The following is a 23,403-nucleotide window of genomic DNA, read 5'->3' as shown; positions in this document are numbered from 1 at the left end:
TCCGTTGGGAGCCATCCATCAAGTGATTGACAGCTATCTCACAACATATTATGTGTCACAACATGCCCACATCTGGAACCGTTCCAAACTTAACCATGGATCCATTGTTTGTATCTAAAAGGCCCCCCAGAAGGGCTATGCCATATTACCCAAGGTGTCATACAGACCAGGGAATGTTTCTGTCACACGTCCAACATCCAAAATCAGTAAAATACATAGGGTCAGATAAAATCATACTAACAATTCCCCCTTTTTTTTCTTTTCCTTTTTTCTTTTCCCTTTTTTTGCATAAGGATATTATAAAATCAACATATATGACCATAAATGTAGCATCTTACATACACATGTTAAAAAAATACACATAGTACATGTAAAATCTTCCCTTCCATTTTGTCCTCAACTCTTCACGTTACCATGCTGTTTGCAGAATACATCAGTCTTTATTATCCTCTGTTATGTTAGACTACACCTGCTTCACTCTCCCTCGCTTCTAATAGTGACCTGGTTACCATTGTGTCCTCGCTACAACTCTTCACTGGCATCAGGGACGAGGCCCCTATTGGTTCTCCGACCCCCCTTTAACCAGACTTCACCAAATCACTAGCAAGCAAGTGAGAATGCTCCCATGTGCGTCTCTTCATACACAGAGTTTCCATGTATCTCATTATCCCCATCTTCTCCACATTTCTGACTATTACAAAATGTCTCTTAGTCCTTAGTCAACGTTGTTCATTGGATCTTCAGACGATTCGGATGAAACAGACGTTGAGTCGTCGTCTTCATTCATCTCAGGTGGAGCGTAGATGTAGGTGTTTCTGATTGGGTTCTGGACCAGTATAGTCTTGGAAACAGAAGAAACGGATTTCATGATTAAGGCACGGAAAATTGGGAAACAACAACCCATTATTATGGCTACTATCAACACAATGGAGTGAAATTCTTTATATGCGCCTTGATCTATGTGCACGTAGAATTTTGGTGTCATATTCTCCCATACATCACTACAAAAGTCTACACTCGGTCTTGACGTCAGTGCACTCAATACAAATATTCGAGTTACAATTGTCTCATTTGCTACCGATTGGTAGTCTACTTGCACATCTACCTTATGTGGTTCAATTGTGATGTATGTGACCTTATTAATGTAGTAAGGTTTGGTTGCATCAGTTGTTAGTGGGTAGTACAGACATTGCATTTCTAAATCAGTCACTGGTACGTGATCCATCATTCCTACTTCCATGTGCGGTCTAGGTTTCACAATCTCTGACCTCTTCGCTCTTTTCATGCGATTAGTCATCCTCTTCATCCATTCACTTTTCTCTTCTTTTCTATTCCACATGCTTTTGTCTTTCTCATCACTTCCATCATTCATATTAATTCCGTCTACATTACATTGTACAACTATCCAAGTAAATATCATACCGCATGCTATAATGCTGAGAATAACTCTGGGGTTAGTTATTTTAGTAAACTTTAAAATGTTAGATGTGTCATGCGTGTTTCTCCCTCGTTCACGCTCTCTCATCACTCCCCTTCGTGTGTTTCCGGCGTTGCCGTCTCCGCCTCTTGTGACGTTGCCGTATTCGCATCTGTCGCCTCCATTGTGGTCGATGGTGCCGCCCTCACTCTGGATGCGTGAATCCATTGTGGTTGTCCTTTGACCTTGACGGCGGTCCTTGTCACCATCAGCACTTGAGTTGGAGGTCCGTAGCGTGGTTCTCCTCCTGTAGGCTTTAGACTACGAATCAGCACGTAGTCACCTGGTTGGAAGTTATGTGTAGGCGTATCAGCTGGAAAAGGAAGAGCGTCAAATACCTGCTGAGAATACTGAGAAACGAAAGAAAACAGATGTTTAACGTAATTTTGTTGTAATTCTTGTAGTTGTGTCAGATCCACTGGTGTTCTCTCGTTCATCTTGACTCCTAAAGGAAAAGGTCGTGCCATTAACACTTCATGTGGCGACAATCCAGTAGTTTTGTTCGGCATTGCTCTTATAGACAAGAGCGTCAATGGTAATGCCTCTATCCAATTTAGCTGTCTGGATTGATGCACTTTTATCAGTTTTTCCTTAATCGTTCTATTTGTTCTCTCTACTTGAGCTGAACTTTGTGGATGATAAGGAATATGAAAATTCCATTCAATTCCTAATGCTTTAGCCAGTAATTTAGTTACTCTCGACGTGAATGGAGTTCCATTATCCGAGTCAATGCTCTCAGGTATACCAAAACGTGGAATAACATGTTCCATTAAACACTTGACTACAGTTTGAGCATTTTCTTTTCTTGTTGGGAACGCCTCCGGCCATTTAGAAAATCGATCCACAATCACGAGTAGATATGCATAGCCTCGACATTTGGGCATATGCGTAAAATCAATTTGTAATGACTGAAAAGGTCCTTCCGGTCTTGGCAAGTGTTCATGCCTTGGTGGATTATTATGTGGGTTGCATCGTGCACAAATTAAGCATCTTTTGATATATCTTCTAACATGCTTCTCCAAACCTATCGTGAAAAACAATTTAGATATGTAATCTGTTACCGCTTTGTAATTTACATGAGTTATCCCATGTACGTACGCGATTAGAGGATCATATGCTAGTTTAGGTAAGGCTACTCTTTTATCCTTAAATTTCCACAACTTATCTAAATCTTTATGGCAGTTCTTCTTTAGCCATAACTTTCGTTCTGCCTCTGAGGCTTGTGTTTGAAATTCAATTAAATCATTAACAGTATAAGGTGGATTAGTCGTTTGTACTGCTGTTAGAGCTGTGTTCAACCATGGTGGGAAGGTTGCATTTAAAGCTGCCTCTCTAGCATATTTGTCTGCTAAGTTATTTCCTTTTGCCACTTCTGATTCGCCTTTAGAATGGCCTGCACACTTTACTATAGCAAGTTGCTCTGGTAACATCATGGCTGCCAATAGATCTTTCACTAAAGTAGCATGTTGAATTGGTTTGCCTGAGGTTGTTATAAATCCTCTATTTTCCCAAATTTTACTGAAATCACGCGCCACCGAAAACGCGTATTTTGAATCCGTGTATATCGTTGCAGTCTTATTTTGTGCTAGAGTACATGCTCTAGTTAAGGCTATTAGCTCTGCCGCTTGTGCTGATGAAACAGGTAGCCTATATGCTTCAATGCATTTATCTTGATTGTCCACAATTGCGTAACCTGATAATGTGGTTTTATCATCCGGTCTCATTGATGATCCATCACAAAATAAGATGAGGTCATTAATTTCCAAAGGCGTTTGTTGCAAATCTGCTCTCACACTGGAGGTGGAGTTAATCAATTCCATACAATCATGTTCCACTTCCTCGTGTTCTTTGTCTTCCCCATGTAGTAATGCCTTTAAATGTAGTGCGGGGTTAATATGTGTTGTGGTTGAAATAGTAAGATTTTGAGTCCCTGTTAAAATGTGCTCATAATTACTACGTCTCTGGCTAGTCATATGTTGTGTTGTTATGTTGAGCAAAATAATGTTTACCACATGTGTTGTATGTAATACCAGTGGATGTCCTAAGACTATCGTTTGTGCTTTCTCAACCATGATGGCAGCAGCGGCAACAGCTCGTAAACAAGGAACCATGCCTTGTACGATTAATGGAAGTGTTTTGGAGTAATATGCAACGGGTCTTGACCTGTCACCATGCATCTGTGCTAACACTGCGGATGCAACAGTACCATTCTCTGCCACATAGAGGTGTAAAGTTAGCTTGTAATCCGGCAGTCCCAATGCTGGAGCTGTGCAGAGAAGGTATTTGATGTGACGAAAGGCTTGTTTCATTTCTTCATTCCACTGGATGTCGTTCGGAGCATCCTTGATGGTTGCCTTGCGCAATACAGAGTCATATGTGGCATAATCAGCCAACCATGCCCTACAATAGTTCACCAGACCCAGAAAGGATAAAAGTTCAGTCTTTGTCTTTGGTCTTTTGATGTCTTTTATTGCCTTCACTCGTTCGGGAGACAAATATCGGCATCCATCTCTTAAAACAAAGCCCAGATAATTGACCGCTGGCTGGCAAAACTGTAGCTTTGTAAGAGAAGCTTTGTGTCCACCCATCGCGAGATGCTTTAGGAGAGCAATAGAGTCTTGGAGGCAGTGAGACTCAGTTGGTGATGCTATGAGGATATCGTCAATATAAACACATAGCGTAGATGGTCCGGGTAAGGTCAATTGAGCCAGATGCATATTAACCGCTGAGGCGTATACAGTTGCTGAATCAACAAAGCCCATTGGCAAGCGCCTCCACACATACTGTTCATTTTTAAATGTAAATGCAAACAAATCTTGTGTATCCCGATGTACAGGGATGGAGAAATATGCTGAGCATAAATCTACTACTGTGTAAAATTTAGAGTCTGCTGGCAGTGCTGCTAAAATGGAATTAACATCTGGTACTACTGGTGCAATAGGATAAACGGCTTCATTAACTTTTCTTAAGTCCTGTGTGAACCGATATTTATTTGTTCCTTGCTTTAAGATTGGATTTATCGGCGTATTATTTTGGGATCTTCTCTTAACAATTACTCCTTGTTGCAATAAACTTTCAATAACCGGTTTAATTCCTTCTTCCTTTTCTTTAGAAAGTGGATATTGCTTAACGTAAACCGGATATTTATTGGGATTAATTTTAGCTCGATAAGGTGGTATATTTAATAATCCAACATGATTAGCATGCAGTGCCCATAGTTCTGTTGGAACTGACGCTAATATGGATGGCGCTTTCACTTGAATTTCTCTCTTTGCATTCTCCACGATCAGTGGTTTCATATTATGCTGCAACGTTTTAATGAAGAAGTGAGTTGGTTCCAGATTATAAGACCATATGACATAGTCTTTGTTTTGATCTTTATTATCTGGTACTTTTTCAAGGTATTCAATACATGATTTCACTAATGGATCAATATCTGTAAAGTCTGTGCGTACAGCACATACAAAGAATCGAATCTCTTTAGTTGTTATTTTCCATAATAATACAAGACCATTGGGAGACATGTAAAAACATGGTGTATTTTCATCCATTTCCTTTTGACTCATCATCTTATTTGAGAATGGAGGATCAACTGGTTTCATATGTAATATTTTAGCTGCAGCTGCTTGTTGACATGCCGCTAATTTCTTGATTTCGTCCATGGCAAACAACCTGTAAATTAAATCAACATTTGTTAATGTGGATGTAGCTGTATAAGCTGTTCCAATGTTATGAGACAATAGTTGATGCACTCTATCTGCAGGAATATGTATTTCCAATCCATCTGGAGAGCATGAAATAACCGCATTTAATTTGCTTAAAATGTCTCTTCCTAATAGTGACATTGGTGTCGTATTACTCACTATAAAGGAATGTTGAAATTTATGTTCATCCACACAAGTTGTCAATGGTATAGACATTGGTTCAGTTTGAGTCACTCCAGAAATGCCAATTGACTTAACGATTTCCTTACTAACTGGGCATTTCAAATCTTTTCTTCTCAAACACGACATAGTAGCTCCAGTGTCCACTAAGAAAGGAATCCTTTTACCTGCAATGCTCAAGGTTAACTGTGGTATTTCCGATGGTTTACTAGAAATCTGTAATTGAGGTGTATTAATTATCACCTTAACATGCTGTGAGTTTAAATCATCCATGTCCCCCTGTTGTCTGAGTCATGCATTCCATATCACATTTCCTGCCGCAGCTGTTTCAGACTGCTGGTTCAGTGTCTGTGTTCGAGGCTGTGTGTATGGGCGTGTATTATTGTTAAAATTTGCTCCTGTGTATGTTTGTCTTTGACATTCTTCCTGCCATTTTAGTTCACAATCTCTTGCCCAATGTCCCATCTGTTGACAATAATGGCATACATCAGATGGATTTCGCCTTGCTCCACGTCCAATCCCATTCCTGTTGAAGTTTCTCCCCCTTCTTGTCATCTGCCTGTAACCTCCTCTCTGTGTGGGGGCCCAACTCTGCCCTTCACCCCAAGCTCCATTTCCTCTGCCTCTGCCTCTTCTCATCTCTCTCCCTCTATTCGTGTTTTGGAAACCTGTCAAATTGTATGTTGGCTCTTCGTGATTGAGTTGCAAAGCCTGTGTCATATTCTTATGCTTTTCAAACAACCCAATGGCGTCTAACTCCCTTATTTTCTTTAACAATTCTTGTGGAGTTAAAGAGTAAACATCTGGTGCGGCGATTTTTAGAGTGTAAGAAGAATTTGAATCTAGTCCATTTAGAAACATAGCAGTGAAAAAGGGATCTTTGTCCTCCTTTATTTCTAATTTGGCCTGTTCTTTCCAGCACTTTTGAAATCTCGCTGCATATTCAAACATTGGTTCATTAGATTTACGTTTGCAGTTCAAAATTTGCGTGATATCTCTCTCTTGCGCAGCATTCTTTTGAAGAAAATCAGCCATTTCTCTAATGTGTTCTTCTTTATGCCTTTTGTCTAACCATGGATATTTCTTCTCCAGTCGAGTTTCATGTTCAAGAGGACCATCATTATCAAAACTTAATGTTTCACATGCTTCTATCAGTTTATCTACACTAATATTTGGCATTAAAGTTGTCAATATGTAACGAACATCTCTCCCTGACATTGCGCTATGCATTAAAGCAGTTGTCCACCAATTCAGAAAGGCTGTGGGATTTATCAATGGTTTAGGGGCATCCCGTGTGATTTGTGATATTTCACTCAGCGTCAAAGGTTTGTCTAAAACTCTATCATCAAACGTGACTAGTGGAAACGCAACATTCAGAGTTTCTCCGTCCGCTGATTGGTTCTCTTGCTCCTCTTGATATTGTATGTATGTCATTATAAGATCGTGAAGAATTTCCGCATCTTTATCCGTAATACTGTTAATTACCGCTTTAGTATATTTAGGGTCTTTAAATCTCTCTACATCTAATGTGAAACCCTGTTCGCGCTCATACCGTTTCAACACTCTTTTGAAGCTATCAATCATGCATTTAGATACTTCATTGATCTCTATCTCTTGCCCATTCTTCAGTATAGCAAAACACTTTTTAAATTCACAGGACATTGCTTCCTTCAGATAGTTGATTTGTTGTGCCCGAATTCTGTCACTGTGCCCATGATACTTGCTCGATATCATATCAAACATTTTCCTACAGTTTTGCATCCATTCAAAAGTACACTGTCTTCTCCAGCTCTTGATTTGATTGGATATACTTTCCACTGGAAATATCAAAGATGCAGTGACTTTTTTCGGCGTGCAAGATTTAGTTTTGTTATCTGTACATAAAATCATCCATTCCATAATTTCATTATCAGATTCATATTCGGGCGGAGATATAATGTCATCTATATTAGGATATAACTTATTCTCTGGTGTTGTCTTGATCATTTGTGTTTTCTCCCCTTGCACTTGTTCCGTATTCATTGTATCTTGTGTCATTGTAAGGTTAAATTTCTTCTTTTTCATTAACTTTTTTGTCATATTTGCTGGCCATTGACGACTCATCATTTCCCATGCTTTGAACACCTTTATCATATATTCTTTGTCCCAACTCGGATTAGGTACGGCAGTATTATCCATTATGTATGCTCGTATGAAGTCTAACTTACTCTTGTCAAAACTACCGTCTCTGGGAAATTTATTATCTGTCCACTCGGAGATGTCTGTTAAGAATGGTTCGACGTAGTAAAATCCTATTTTAGTTTGCATCCACTCTCTAGGTGTCATCTGATTTATTGTTTTAGCTTTAACTTCTTTAAGGTGAGGGTTCGTCTTTAACAATTTCTTCATTGCTTTCCTTTCCTTTCTTGGTAGATCATGTTCTGTTTTGTGTTTTATCTCAATCTCCTCTTTACTCATTTTACTGGATTGTGACCCCATGATTAAATGTTGTTAGTATATAATACACCAAAGCATGCAGCGTCTCTGAAACAAGAACTTTCTTATGTCTCTTCCACTCTCTTTTCTTTTTTTTTTTTTTTTTTTTTTTTTTTTTTGTGCGGGCTGATATAACGATCAACTGTATGTCAGAACGCACTCAACCGCTATATAATCAAAATCACAATAACATTTATTTACAAACAGCACAAGGCGCTAGACAGCCCTTGCCTGTGACACTCGTCCAGACCCACTTTCTCTCTCAAAGTGCTCTAACAGTGTCTCTGTCGGGACGGAGCGCTCTATAGCCTCTCGTCTGCACCCCTGCCCAGACCCGCCTTTCTCTCTTTTGAAAAGCGCTCTGACAGTGTGACTTATACTGTGTGTCCACTCCGGAGATTTCTCTTTTTTTTTTTTTTTTTCTATGTGTCTGACCTCTCTTCGTCAGAACACCAAGGCGCGCGCTCGTAAGGCACACACAGTCCGACCCCAATGATAAATTATATGTTAAGTGCCCCTGACAACAGTTGCTCAAAACCAATCAACAATCACTATAAGAAGTGGTTTCAATAACCGTACCAATTTTAATTAATAATTTGATTCAGTCCCACATAGCCAATAGAACAACATCACACCACATCATCCAAAAACCAGGTACTTCGCAGTGAGCAGTCAGGTAAGCAGTGAAATTCAAAATATCACAAACATCTGCTTACCTGATATCTCGTCACCGGCTGTTCGTGACGCCAAATGAAAGGAAGGATGTGTGATGATATCGTTCAAAGGAAGAGCTGGCGAAGTTCTTGTTTTGTAGACGTTTATTAGACGATGGCCATCGGGTCCATTCCATATACAAAGATGGTCTGGGCAATGTACCACTGTCGGTGCACAGCTTATATAGGGTTACACATCTGTATCTTATCATATGAATAACATGTTTTCCAGGGGCACTACCTCCGTTGGGAGCCATCCATCAAGTGATTGACAGCTATCTCACAACATATTATGTGTCACAACATGCCCACATCTGGAACCGTTCCAAACTTAACCATGGATCCATTGTTTGTATCTAAAAGGCCCCCCAGAAGGGCTATGCCATATTACCCAAGGTGTCATACAGACCAGGGAATGTTTCTGTCACACGTCCAACATCCAAAATCAGTAAAATACATAGGGTCAGATAAAATCATACTAACACAGTGGTTCCAAATTAAACCTGAGGGGTCATAAGACAATTAAAGAAATAAGAAAGGGAAAATATGTAAACAATGTGAAATTCTGGATATTTCTACCTCTTTAAGTCGGTAAAAGTCCTTTAAATGAAATAAATGTTGTAAGAAAATGTCCACACTAAGGCATTAATATGTGGCACAGGGTTACAGCAGTAAATCTTGTGTTTAAATAGTGACAAACCTCATTGTCATTAGCGTGTGTGGGAGTTATAGTGCCTTACAATTAAAAAGACCATGTTTGTCAGTAAGTCAGTGCATCCTGAGCAGCGGTGTGATTCAGTGCAGTGACACTGTCTCTCTCTCTGTCCCCACTGCTCTGCAGACAAGTGATGGCTGCCCCCAACTTGTTGCGGGTAGGAACAGCAGAAAACATCTTTGTGGGGTGTCAAGATTGCACTGGAGGTGACATCAGGGTCGAAATCACAGTGATGACCTTTCCAACCAAAAGCGATCTGGCAACCACATCTGTGACCCTTAATGAAACAAACGGCTTCCAGAGATTCGGACAAATTACGGTAAAATAAATACTGAATGTACTGTATACTGTATGTTACTCTTACACAATATTTGACTTTTTGTATTTGGCCTGCATTCATCACCTAATTTGTAGAAATAATTTTCTCTATTAAGACCACAAACAATAGATTTAGCATTTATAAAAGCTCATGACATATCGATTCTGCTCCTCACATAATGTTTATGTCTCTGGTTTCAGATCCCTGTTGAGACCTTCAGTAAGGATCCTAACATGAAGCAGTATGTGTACCTGCAAGCTCAGTTTCCTGAAAATCTGCTGGAGAAAATCGTCTTAGTCTCCTTCCAGTCTGGCTACATCTTCATCCAGACCGACAAGACCCTCTACACCCCCGACAGCACAGGTGAGTTCGCATCACTGCTGAGAAATACGTCTACCCTTGTGAAAATATCTGTTGGTATGCAAAGGATCTCCCTAGAAAATATATCACCCAATCTATGTCAGAAGGTAAAATGTATTAAGCTGCTGCAAAATTGAACAATAAGCATTATGAACTACTTCTTTAGTGTTCATAAAGGACATTTTGAAAGCATTTATTCTTTACTGGTGTTGATAATGTACAATATCGATATCAAAATTCAAGAATAGACTTCTAAAGATGAACTATCATTTTTAAGGAGGTCTTTAAAGCAAGAGATAAATACACATTAACAAACAATGAAAAAAGAAAAAAACACATGAAAAATATTTAATAAATAGAGAATACAAACACCTGCCAGAAAGCAAATACTCCCCCTCATACTCGATTCCTAAAAATCCTCATCATCTCTGAGAGCATCACAGTTTGACTAGCACATCTCTCATTTTTCAAGAGTGACTGCATGATAAACTACAATAAAATGAACTCTTCTTTTCACATAAGTGGAATAATAAAGTGAAAACTCAAAATAGATACACCATGACCTCTTCTCTGTCTCTCAGTTTATTACAGGATGTTTGCAGTGACGCCCAATATGGAGCCAGTAGAGAGAGATGGCAAAAACCAATCTGCTCCCTCTATTGATATTGAGTTTGTGGTAATGTATTTTATCTTTGATTAGCACAGAATTCAATGAAATATTGTAATGAGCTGTCACTGTTCAACTGTAGGTGAGATCATTTTCATACTTTCCACTTTGTCTCTGCATGCTTCTTAAACACCTGAATGACCTTTGTATTCCTTTGTTTCATCTCTTCTGACACACGTCCCACCCATAAAAATAAATGTCTCCCTCTAGTGATTGTGTTGCAAGTAGACAAAAAAAAGAAATATTTAAGCCAGTGTCTAAGGACTGATCAGGCTTATGGACAGGAAACAAAGGACTTGTTGAAAATATAGAATGATTTTAATAAATGTGTAAACTGACAAGGCTCATTTTTAATGATTGTTCAATTTTGCATATTTTTAGACCCCTGACGACATCATTATGCCACTTGATTCATTCTCTCTGAAATCAGGCATCCACTCTGGACATTTCAAACTGGGTGAAATTGTCAGGTGTGTATTTTATTTTACTTTAATTGCATTACTGTACATTCTGTTGTGGTTGTTTGGTGTTAGTGGGGAATTTAACATTTTTAACATGTAATAATTCGGACTGGAAACAGGGTGAAACAGCTAACCTGGCTTGTGTTAAAGGCTGATTTATGGTAGGTTGCTCGACACTTTGGATAAGTGTCACTCAACAGAGTTAAATAGTCGCTATGAATTAAAACGCTGTGTGACGTTTTCAATTTATGCTTTGGCGAAAGGTTTCAGTTGTCTCCATGGTAACCAGACACTGTCCTCCAGCCAGCTTGGTATATCATCCCGACCAGAACTAATTAAACAAGGATGTTACAAGGTATCTTAACTTACAAACCAAAATATCAATAATGAAGTTCAGTGAAAACTACAATCTCCATGGCGACGTTAGCACCACTACCCAATAACATTTTGCAACAAAATATGACCATGACATAACAAAATTTTCTAGGTGTATGACATGAAAGGAAAGCATTGAGCGACAAAATACATCATTTCTGTCAACCAACACTTATCAGAAGTGTTGAGCAACCTACCATAAATCAGCATTAAGTCTGTAAGTAACAAGTTATCAGTTGCCAGGCAACCAGCGCAGACTCCAGGAAGTTAGCAGGTGGAACCAAGAAATGCTCTGGCCCAATGGTCAACCCCCTGGCAAATCATTGTTTTTACACGTAGGTAATTGTACGAACTAGACACATGAGATATAATATGTTAATTAGTGAGCTAGTGAGCAGGTGAATTTTGTTACCTGCGGACTGAGCCAGGCTAGTTGTTTCCCCTTGTTTCCAGTCTTTTAAGCAAAGCTAACCAGCTGCTGGCTTTAACTTTATATTTAGTGTACAGATATGAGAGTGGTAAAGTATCAATCTTCTCATGTAACTCTCCATCAGAAGGCAATTATGTTTGTTTCCCAAAACTATTCCTTTTAATTGTATGGTAATTTATCATATCCAGCCAATTTCAATCTGAATATTAATTTTAAATGAATCATAGTACAGTTAATCATATTAGATAATCAGTCTAAACTGGGGTAAAATAAAGGTACCTTTCTAACTATTGTGTAGTTTGTCAGCCAACCTGAATGTAGGACACTAAAAGTGTGTTGCAGCAGCTCATTTGTCAATATCTCAACTTGTATAAGACATAAATAACTTGAGTCTGAAGTCTGGACTCTAATGTTATGAATATTTTACTCTTTTGCTTGATCATTGAAGTATTTGTCCTTGTGTCCTTGTGTGTGTGTCTGTGTGTAGTCCTGGACTGTGGAAAGTGGTTACCAGGTTCCACAGCAACACACAGCAGAGCTTCTCTACAGAGTTTGAAGTCAAAGAATACGGTGAGTCCTTCTTTACTTGGACTGTCATTTAAAAACCTATACAACTTACTCTTTACCCGATTACACATCCAATAAAATGTTTTCAATTTTTCAGTGCTGCCCAGTTTTGAGGTTAAACTGACGATTCCGGAATCCTTTGACCCCTTCTTCTATGTGGACAGCGAAGACTTCACTGTCGACATTAAAGCTACGTAGGTGCAAGTTTTTGTTTTGTGGATTTGTATTGTATTGTATTTATTTATCGGGACAGTGTACAGTTTTAAACATAAATGATGCACTGCACCAGAGTTAACTCAAAGCTAATTTACATCTGTAGTCCCCCACAATCAAAACATACAACAGCACAACAACAAACAGTACAAAGCAGAAAACACAGAACACATTATACAAAATACAAAGCTATACACAATAGCACATCACATACACCCACAATATCAACCAGAAATCAATAATGCAAGCATGTCAAACCAAAAGCAAGATTATTTGAGAAGACCATGAGATCAATTCCAGACTCAGTGGCCACAGAGCTGAGCAGCCTTCAGCAGATTCTTCAACCTGGTTCTGAATGCACTGATTGAACTGCAGCTCACTAGATCGTCAGGTAGGGCATTCCACTGAGTTGTGGCTTTCACAGAGAAAGCTGACACTCCAAATGCAGTGTGACGAAATGGTTTGGTACAATCTTGTATAGAGGATATTCTGGAGGATCTCACAGAATTTACTGAGCAAGTGTACAGAAAGTCACATAGTGGAGGAGGGGCCAAACCATTTAAAATTTTGAATACTAGGCACAAATTTGAGAATAATCTAAAATTCTCAAAGCTCAGTAACCTACAGTGATGGAAATGCATTGGCTTTTTGTCAGAGTTTTAAGAGTTTGTTTGTATAAGGACTCAAGAGGTTTTATGGTTGTTTCTCCAGCTTGCCCCCAACATGTGATGCAATAAGACATATGGGAAAGAATCATAGCATGCATAAATATCTTGGCTGCATCCAAAGAGAGACAGTTTCTAATATGTCTAAAATTTGCTAAGTTGTACTTTATGGTTTTAACTGTTTTTTTTAACATGTTTCTTGAAGTTCAAATTTGGATCCAGTGTCACGCCAAGATATTTAAAATCAGTAACTATGTCAATCTTTTCACCTTTGATAAGAATATCAGCATTAGGAGGTTATACCATGGTTTTAGAGAAAAACATGCCTTTTGTCTTGTTTACATTTAGACTCATTTAGACTTTCCAATGCAAATGTTAGCTGCTTTTGCACGTGTGTACACAATGGTGTCATCTGCACACATTTGTAGTTCTACATCATGACACTGTTGAGGGAGATCATTAATATATAGGCTAAATAATAAGGGACCTAACACGGACCTTTGTGGAACACCCATTGTGCACTTCATGTTACTGGACAGTGCGTTCCAAACTTTAACACATTGTATCGTATTAGATAAATATGAAGACATCCGTGTCAGTGCTCTAGATGAGAAGTTAAATTTAGAGAGTTTTGATATTAAAACGTCATGATTGACTGTGTCAAATGCTTTACGCACCACCTACTCCTTCTATGTCTTGATTTAATTTGCCCAATTAAGTGCAAAGTTTGTGCAAAGTTTCAGTGGAATGATTTGCTCTAAAGCCAAATTGCATGCAATGTAGACCAAAATTGCTTGTATTAAGAAATGTTGTCAGTTGTTTAATGACAACTTTCTCAGCAACCTTTGAGAGTACTGGTAGTATACTTATTGGTCTGTAGTTACTGGCTTCAAGGCAGTGTCCAGATTTAAAAATAAGTGTGACAATGGCACATTTCCAGTCATCAGGAAAGAAGCTGTGTTTAAAAGACAAGTTAATTAAATGAGCAATAGGGGGAATTAAAATATCTTTATGTGATTTAACAAACATTGTGTCAAATTGGAAAGCATCTCTACTTTTGGAGCTTTTTAAGGAGCTGATGATTTTGTTAACTTGTAACTCATTAGACTCTACCAGCTCGAAAACCTGGCCTGTAGCATCTATAGGAGCAATATCCAGTTTCCTTTTCGTACATTTTTTTTCCTAACTCATATACAAATTCAAGAAAAGAGAGGACAGAAGCAACAACAAGATGATCTTCAATTAACTTTTCCTGTACTTTGAGTTTAAAATCTAAAAATTTTGTGTCTCTCCTTGTGAGATTATCAATGTTTTTCTAGATTGATGTACTGTTGTCTTTTGCCTCATTCAAAATATTGAGATAAAAACGAGATTTAGCTTCTCTTAGCTCTTGGATAACTTTGTTCCTTAAACCTTTTTGGAAATGTGCTTGTTTAGCATGTGGCTAAAACACAACCAAAACTACATCAGTTCAAATATGCCTCAAGAAAGTGTTTTTGATCCTTGTCTATGATGAGTCACATTTGAATAACAATAACTAGGACATGCTTTATGCCAGAACTATGTATATCTCCACATACCTTCTACATCTTGTCAAGCACACCTGTATAAAATTACAGACCTCTAGGCCTAACCTTATGGGAACTAGGGATTTTTTAGTTTGTGGTGTCACTGGTGTCACCACAAACCTCTCCAAAATGTCTCCAAGTGGCCAAATTGTGCCAATTGCTTTTTTCATTCTGATCAGTGACTCAAATCTGTGATACGATCGATTTGTGATCCGTTGCACCCCTAATTTTAGTTTTCTTGCACATAGGGTTAGAATATGATCTGATTAGCCAGTGATTAAATTATAACTTTTAGTTATTCTTTCTGGTTTGTTAGTAAATATCAGATCAATTTGTGTACTGGAGCATTTTGCAATCCTAGTTGGGCCTTTTACTAGTTGTTCTAGTTGGAATTTCTCATTTTTAGCTTTTTCCTCTTAGATTTATCCTCCCAGTTCACATTAAAATCACCCATAAGTAAAATTTCTTTGTTGAGATTGCACTGTTTCAAGACTTCTATAAGTTGATCATATAAAGTGTCATCTGCAGATGGGGGCCTATAGACACCTATAATGTTAAAAGACATTTGTTGGGATAACATTATTTTTATCCCAACATATTCTAACATGTTACCCACATTGTAAACCACACATTCACATTTGATGTTGTCTCTCACATAAAAAGCACCCCTACTCCTCTTCCATCAGGTCTGTCTCTTTTGAAACGGTATCCAGGCACCGTGAGTTCAGGAGTTCTTTGTTTCAACCACGTTTCAGTTAGACAGAGAAAGTCCAGATTTGAGTCCAACACAAGATGAGTTAGCTGATTGCTCTTTGCAGTAATGCTTCTGATGTTAAAATCTCCACCTAATAGCCCCCTCGGTTTCAGTTTCGGGTCCCATTAGACTTTTCCATGATTGACAGTGTAGAAGGTTTTGAATAACCTCTGCCTTCTCACTGCAGGGCTTCATCAGCAGCAGGTTTTGTGAGAGAGACACTGGACCTCTCCACAGCCCAGTAGTGAAAAGTTATTCATTGAGACATCATGCCTTGTGTTAACAAAGTTTAGTCTGTTAAGGGAGAAGAAGAAGAAAGTTGATGCTCACTCATCATCAGCACCAGAGGAGTCCCAGACACACTCAGGCACAAATCAGCATCAAAGTTCTGCAGCACTCCAGGTGTCACTTGTCCAGGATTTAATAGAACATCTCCGGACAGCAGGAGCAGCATGAAGAGGAGACCTGCTATTCTCCAAAATGGGGTGGCAGATGACCGGTCCACTGGATCGGTGATTCGCTCTGGTACCTTGGCTCGTCCGTGCCGCAGGACAAAAGAATAGATTGTAAAATATCTCAGTACGTTATGATGAAAACTCACTGTAGGAGCATCAACTGGCCATGAGCCAGCATTTGTCCCAAGCTCAATCACTCGGTGTCCCAGCTGTTTTCCATCAGTGTTGATTGCTCTTGCCAGACAGACACGTACAGGCAATACAGCAATGAGTACCAACAGTAGTCCAAAAAGCACTCCATGAAACACAGCCCAGGTGTTTTTGCTGATGAAACACTGCTTTGAACTTGACGCAGTTTTTGACAGGCATGCTCTGTGGTACGATTAATGGCCTTGGGGAACAGTCCTATGTAGCAATCCCATCCAGGATCCCGGTGGCCAAGGGTAGAAGCTCCTCTTAAGCCCCTCAGTACCAGCCCGGTGCACCCGGAACCTCCTCTCGACTTCAGCGGGGAGAAAAGGCCGCCATCCGGGCGGTTAGGAACCCCAGAAGATCCATGTGGCCAGGGCTGTTTCCTTCGATGTTGAGATTGATGTACAAATGGTCTTCCTTGATGTTTAATCTGATGTTAACATTTGAAAACCTGGACTGGCCTGGTAGCAGAGTCAGCAGGGGGGCGAGTTGACCATCTATCCATCCTGAGTGACCCCCAGTCATATGTCATCACTTCTTGAGTCCAGGGTGCATAGAGAGGCTCCAGCATGCATGGATTACATTACCAGCAAGGATCCTTTGAGTTTTCTTCTTGTTTTCAAAAAATAACTCTTCTGTTAGCTTCTTTGGTGCTGTATCTCCTTTGGAATATTGGTAACAGCAGGTAGCAGATAGCAGTTGACAGCTAGATAGTTGTTTTGATTTGAAAAATATATCCAAAGATGATGTTGATGACGAGAGTCATTTCTGAAGATTATTTTGCAAAATGTTCCACTTTTTTGGGTTCAAGGATCAGGAGCTCACTCCCAGTGCAGCCACTCCTCCAGAATCCTCATACATCCTTCATTTGGAGATTGAGTTTGATTGGTAGATTGGATTGGAGGAGAAAGTAAAAGGTGTTTTGACTATTCTTTTTGTAATAGTTCCTATTCTACCTCTCTCCTGTTTTATTTGATTGTGGGCTTAAAATGTGTCCTTCTCTTGTGGTTTTAGGTATCTGTTTGGTGTAGACGTGGATGGGACAGCCTACGTGGTGTTTGGGGTTGTACAGGATGGTCAAAAGAACAGCTTTCCCAGCTCTCTTCAGAGAGTGCAGGTGAGTGCATACTAACATTTTGGCCATATCTGTCTGTCAATTTCTTTGTGTCTAATTTCTCATATGCACAAGCATATAAACTCAAATCTGGCCTTTACCAGTGCTACAAAATCTGCAAGACTGCAGTACATGAAAAATGTCTGGGGTTTTACTGTTGTCCATATGTCAGTTATAATTGTTATATTCAGAGAGAGGTATTCAAGTTCAGAATTAAGCCAGATTAACATAAGAATCTATGCACACAACAAAATTCCTATCAACTGTCCACTGACTGTATTTCAAGATGCAGTTCTGTATTATGTCACATTAGGTCAAGGATGGTGTTGGAAAGGTCACATTGAAGAAAGAGCACATCACACAGACCTTCTCAGACATCAATGCGCTGGTGGGGAAGTCCATATATGTAGCTGTCAGCGTGCTGACAGAGAGCGGTAAGAAAGAGAGACTGTGTTTCTGCCTGTTCAGTATGTTTGATCATGTGGGAATCATATGATTTAGCAGCACAACAGGGTTCAAAGTAACCATCAATAACGTCTAAAATTTCCAACACAAGAAAGAGAAAGAAAGAAAATAAAAATGCCATATCAGGATAAGTATGTCAGAAATTGAATGGATTTACATTGTTTCTGTATCAATTACTCATGAATGAAGCAAAAATGTGTAAAAATACTTTTTGTGTGCATGTGTTTGTGTTTCTGCATCATCTCACAGGTAGTGAAATGGTGGAGGCAGAGTTGAGAGGCATCCAGATTGTCACATCACCTTACACCATCCACTTCAAGAAAACACCCAAATATTTCAAACCAGGAATGCCCTTTGATGTTATGGTAAATAATTCTACTTTAAATAAACCCTTTCCAGAAAACATTTCACTGCTGAAATACAGTCACAGTTTGAACCCTACTTTCATGCTATAGGTCATTTTTTCTTTCTTTTCTTTTTCACAAGCCGCATGCTGTTTAATGCTTCCTTAATATCCATACAACTGATTGGTGCAATACTTCAATCTGTCATGGATCATTATGATACAAAGCAGATCATTACACAGTAGAAATTCACACATAAACACACAGGGTCACTAGATATTAAGTCATAATACTTAGTGCCCAGCTTGTGCAGTTTGCAGCCAAAGTAATCTAATAGCATCAGGTTACCATTAATAATATATCTTTTAATAACATAGTTAGATCTTTTCTGATTGTTCAGCTGTTTGTGTCTTGGATGGCAGGTTGAAGTTCTGAATCCTGATGAGACTCCAGCACGAGGTGTTGCTGTGATGGTCGACCAAGGCCAGGTGCAAGGCGACACTGCATCCGAAGTCCTCACTGCACCCAATGGCATGGCTAAGCTTACTGTCAATACAGCGGTGGGGGTTGAGAATCTGATGATCACCGTAAGTCTCCAAAATGTTTTGAAAGTCTTTACCCTTTTGCATTACAGCCAGGTTTGGCAAATGGAAGCTTAAACCCACAACTTTTGAGCTAAAAGGAGAACAAATATTAGGTTCACATTCGTCAGGTGGCCAGAAATGTAACTCCAAATGAAGGCAAATGTGGTTCTGTTTCTGCTGGACATGAAAGTTGACCACTATTATCATCATTATCATCATTGTAAATTTATAAGCCAGTAATACAGCATGTGGAGGCTGTGTATGTTGATGTTTTTCTGCCCCTTGGTGGCAAAAGTCATTGGGGAGATGACTGACAAAAAGCCAGGCACAGGTTTGTGAAGTTAGTGGTGTTCTTAATACTCGTTGAGTTGTAGTTTCAGTTGATGCTGGATGTCAGTTTAAAGTGCCTTAACTCAAGTGAGAAAAAGAAACAGTTTTTATTTAACACAATTAAATGGCAAGATTTAAAACCCTCAAATAGGACAAAGCCGTATCGTTTGCAAGCTCAAAAACTTTGAATTTGGATTTTCTGTTCTGTCAACTGATGTTTATCTAAGGGTACAAATCTTTTTGTTATTTCTTTAATTGATTTTACTTTTTCTAGGCTGAGGTACACTAGTCAAGGACAATATTGGATAGGATAGACCTGAGACTTTTCATGTGCATATATTTATTTAACTGTGCGTGTATACTTACTTATGTGTGTGTTTGATTGCAGATAAAGACCAACGATCCTCATATTTCACCTGGAAGGCAAGCATCAGCCACCATGGTAGCTCTCCCATATACTACCAAAAACAATAACTACATCCACATAGGTAAGAAACATCCTGAAACAACATGAGGTTTTAAAAGAAGATGCGGATGGCAGTGGCGGTGCTGCCTAAGTGCCAAGATTTCTTCCGAGTCTAGCAATAATCACAAAATGTAATTTTTGTAGGGGTGGATACAGCTGAGATGGAATTAGGGGGAAACTTGAAAATCAACCTCAACCTCAACAGGCAGCAAACTCAAGATAAAGACATCACATACCTGGTGAGAAATGTTTTATACCTGTGCATGTGTGTGTGTTTGTGCACATGCTTGAGTGTTTGTGTCTTGTGCCGATATGTACACACATGTTGGCTGAGTGCTGATGTTCAAATCTGTGCCCTCAGATCCTGAGCAGAGGTCAGCTGGTGAAACACGGCCGTCACAGGTCAAAAAGACAAACACTGATTTCCCTGTCATTTCACATCACCAAAGAGATGCTGCCATCATTCCGCATCATAGCCTTCTACCATACAGATGACAATGAAGTGGTATCAGACTCTGTTTGGGTGGATGTCAAGGACACCTGCATGGGCTCGGTGAGGCACACAACACTGAAGTAGTTAAACTAATGAAGTGGACAAAAAAATCCACCCACAGTCAAGCTGATTTAAGTTCTAGGATATATTTTTATGTAACCGCTCTAACAAATACAAATCTGCATGTTTCCTTCATGTCTTTCTCTTCACATCTAGCTGAAGCTGGAATCATTGAGACCTGCTTCAGCCTATGAGCCGCGCAGGATGTTTGGTCTGAAGGTCACAGGAGACCCAGGGGCCATAGTGGGACTGGTGGCAGTTGACAAAGGCGTCTACGTCCTAAACAACAAGCACCGCCTCACCCAGAAAAAGGCAATTTCTTTATTCTATCTGTATTTTCCAACCTATTTGAAATGGGATTCATCGCAAAATCTAGGTTTAAGACATAAATAACTTGTACACATGTTCCCTTTTCAGTATTTCTAAAGTACAGATAAAAAATAGATACAAAGTGTACAAGTGTGTTAGTCTGTGCTTTCAAATAATATCCAATAGGATGACATTGTCATGCAGCAGATTTTTGGCATGCAATTTGTCATGTGAGTTTACTGATATGTCTGTTTAATTTAACCCTTGTGTGTTTGTATTTTGCTGCTTAGGTGTGGGACCAAGTAGAGGAATACGACACAGGCTGCACACCAGGTGGAGGAAAGGACAGCATGAGTGTGTTCTACGATGCTGGGCTCTTATTTGAGTCCAGCTCCGCTTCTGGGACCCCCTACAGACAAGGTGACACTACTTCATATGTAGTCTCATTGTTTTCCTTCCTCCTTCTTATCTCATTCATCCATTCCCAACCAAACCCAGCTTGGGTGTGGTCAGAAATGCGTACCTTTAGCCACACCCAACAGTGATGTCACTGGGTCATTGAGTATACCTGTGCATCACTGCAGCAAGAGAAGTTAAACCACTAGAGGTCAGCAAAGACATGATTTTCAGGTGGTGTTAAGTTGCTCTTTACATGGTTGGTTCACCCAAATTACATTATATTTCCCTTTTGTTGTATCTGATTGATTTCACTTTATTGTTGAAATCAAGAAGTTAAACTACTGGAGGTCAACCAAGATAGATGGTTTCAGGGACTCTGAAGTAAGTTTTTTTTTTTTTTAATTGTCATTTTTTAATGCTCTCAGCACAACTAACAACGTTTGCAAAACAATAGGCAACAGATATCTTAAGCTCCAAAACTAGCTGCAAAATACCACTACGGTAAGTGAGAAAATATGTCTTATGTAATTCTGGTGAACCACAGTTTTTGGGATATTTCCATGTTGACTTCAACAGTCAGCCACTGATCATGGTCCTCTGTTTTGTTAGGGGTGTCAAAAAATTTGCTTTACCAGTATTTGCTAATAAAGCATTTATATTACGTTTTATTATATAACAGTCCAACAAATGATATATGCAATTGTAGATTCATTGTTCTCACACCCACACCTATCCCTTTGTCTAACCAGCTAAATGACCTCACTCTGATTTTAATAGCATCACGTCACAGACACCATGCAGAACTCAAGTCTACATTTAACCTTGTTGGGATCCTTTAAAGATTTAGTTTGTGTTGCATTTCCAGAATTGAAATGTCCAGCCCCCAGCAGGAGGAGACGAGCCACTACTATAACGGATGTCACAACCAGTTTAGGTAAGAACCAAAGCTGAAACTACCCAATAAACACATATCCAGTCCCCTGTGCCACACAGCTTGGACTCTCCAAAATGTTTGTAGTTACAAACAATATTTGTCTTTGCAATTCTGTCTATCAATAGAAAGATAGAAACACAATTCATATTTCTATTTTCCCTACTTTCAAATGTATTTAAATGTTAAATAACTGTCCAGTTGTACCTCACCCCTCTTCTTGCTCTCTATACCTTCTCACCTCTGCTTCTCCTGCTTCTTTACAGTGAAGCTATTTAACGAAACCCTGCAACGTGACTGTTGTTTGGATGGCATGAGGGACACCCCCCTCTCATACACCTGTGAGGTGCGCAGCGAGTACATCACTGACGGTACAGCCTGTGTCGAGGCCTTCATACACTGCTGCAAGGAGCTGGAAAGACAGCGAGCTGAGATGAAGCATGACAGCCTCATATTGGCTCGCAGTAAGAGACAGGGACGAGGGATGGGAGAAAAGCCCTGGGTGGTTACTTTCCATGGTTATAGAGAAAGTTAGAAAACAATCAGTGTCTCCCAGTGGAAATAACAACCGTTTTAAATCTATTCATCAGGTGAGGAAGATGACAGTTACATGGACAGCAATGAGATTGTTACACGCACCAATTTCCCTGAAAGTTGGCTGTGGATAGAAATCAATCTGCCTGCTTGCCCTCCAAATAAACCTAATTGGTGAGTCAACTGACATCTATAAACACATACAAATATACTGATAACTAATTTCATGACACCACTTGAATTTAAAATGACCTTTTACCTGTCAACCTGATTATACTTTTCTATGTTTCAGCAACCCAACAGTCTATGAGAGAGATGTCCCTTTGAAAGATTCAATCACAACCTGGGAATTCACTGGCATTAGTCTGTCAAGAACTCACGGTGAGGATTCAGTGACTAAAATCTGTCTTGTGCTTTAATTGTGCCTCTTTAACCTTAAAGCCAAAAGCCCACTATTGTACTGTCTCTCCATCCCTCACACTTATTTTCTTCTTCTCTCATCCCTTGTTTGGTTGTGTTTCTTTTAATCCCTCCCATCTTTAAGGAATCTGTGTTGGCGATCCGTTAGAGGTAATTGTCCGGAGGGATTTCTTCATTGATCTCAGGCTGCCTTACTCTGCTGTCCGTGGAGAGCAGATAGAAGTTAAGGCAATTCTCCACAACTACAGCCGAGACCGTCTCAGAGTAAGTCTATGTTACTCTGCTCCGGTGTTTCAGGACATTAAGCAAGCCGATGAGACCATGATATTTTTCTGGAGAGTTTGCAAACAGAAGAGCAAAAACAGTAGTAAATATTGGACTGATATAAATTATGTGGCAAAAAGAGAAATAATAAATGAAAGTAAAGCAAGAAGCAATCCTTTCTCCAGTCTTTGATAGTTGTGATGTCTCACTGCAATATTTACTGTGTGCCTTTCCATTCTTAAGATCAAATTGATCTTTTAGGAAACAGTTTAAAAAATGACATTTTCTTCAAATGGGGACGGAATCATCAACTTAAACGGACGGACTTAAACTAATACTGATCATTATTATTTTTAATATATGAGCAAATCCCTATTTAAAGGTACAGTGTGTAGAATTT

General features: G+C 39.3%; 1 protein-coding gene across 1 annotated transcript in view; it reads left to right on the top strand.

Moving 5' to 3' along the window:
• Positions 1-23,403, top strand: part of LOC137176848 (complement C3-like) — a 47,974-nt gene that overhangs the window by 1,032 nt on the left and 23,539 nt on the right. Inside the window, exons 2-21 of the mRNA XM_067582839.1 lie at positions 9,391-9,583; positions 9,784-9,946; positions 10,525-10,619; positions 10,992-11,080; positions 12,364-12,446; positions 12,541-12,637; positions 17,305-17,407; positions 17,718-17,838; positions 18,119-18,234; positions 18,636-18,800; positions 19,516-19,615; positions 19,738-19,832; positions 19,955-20,146; positions 20,303-20,458; positions 20,746-20,875; positions 21,720-21,788; positions 22,052-22,249; positions 22,376-22,493; positions 22,612-22,700; positions 22,864-23,003. Coding sequence (XP_067438940.1) covers positions 9,391-9,583; positions 9,784-9,946; positions 10,525-10,619; positions 10,992-11,080; positions 12,364-12,446; positions 12,541-12,637; positions 17,305-17,407; positions 17,718-17,838; positions 18,119-18,234; positions 18,636-18,800; positions 19,516-19,615; positions 19,738-19,832; positions 19,955-20,146; positions 20,303-20,458; positions 20,746-20,875; positions 21,720-21,788; positions 22,052-22,249; positions 22,376-22,493; positions 22,612-22,700; positions 22,864-23,003 — 2,512 coding nt within the window. The remainder of the gene's footprint in view (positions 1-9,390; positions 9,584-9,783; positions 9,947-10,524; positions 10,620-10,991; positions 11,081-12,363; positions 12,447-12,540; positions 12,638-17,304; positions 17,408-17,717; positions 17,839-18,118; positions 18,235-18,635; positions 18,801-19,515; positions 19,616-19,737; positions 19,833-19,954; positions 20,147-20,302; positions 20,459-20,745; positions 20,876-21,719; positions 21,789-22,051; positions 22,250-22,375; positions 22,494-22,611; positions 22,701-22,863; positions 23,004-23,403) is intronic.

Source organism: Thunnus thynnus, chromosome 3 (genome assembly GCF_963924715.1).
Source record: "Thunnus thynnus chromosome 3, fThuThy2.1, whole genome shotgun sequence".
Classification (NCBI taxonomy): Eukaryota; Metazoa; Chordata; class Actinopteri; order Scombriformes; family Scombridae; genus Thunnus; species Thunnus thynnus.
This window is presented reverse-complemented; position numbering and strand designations above follow the sequence as displayed.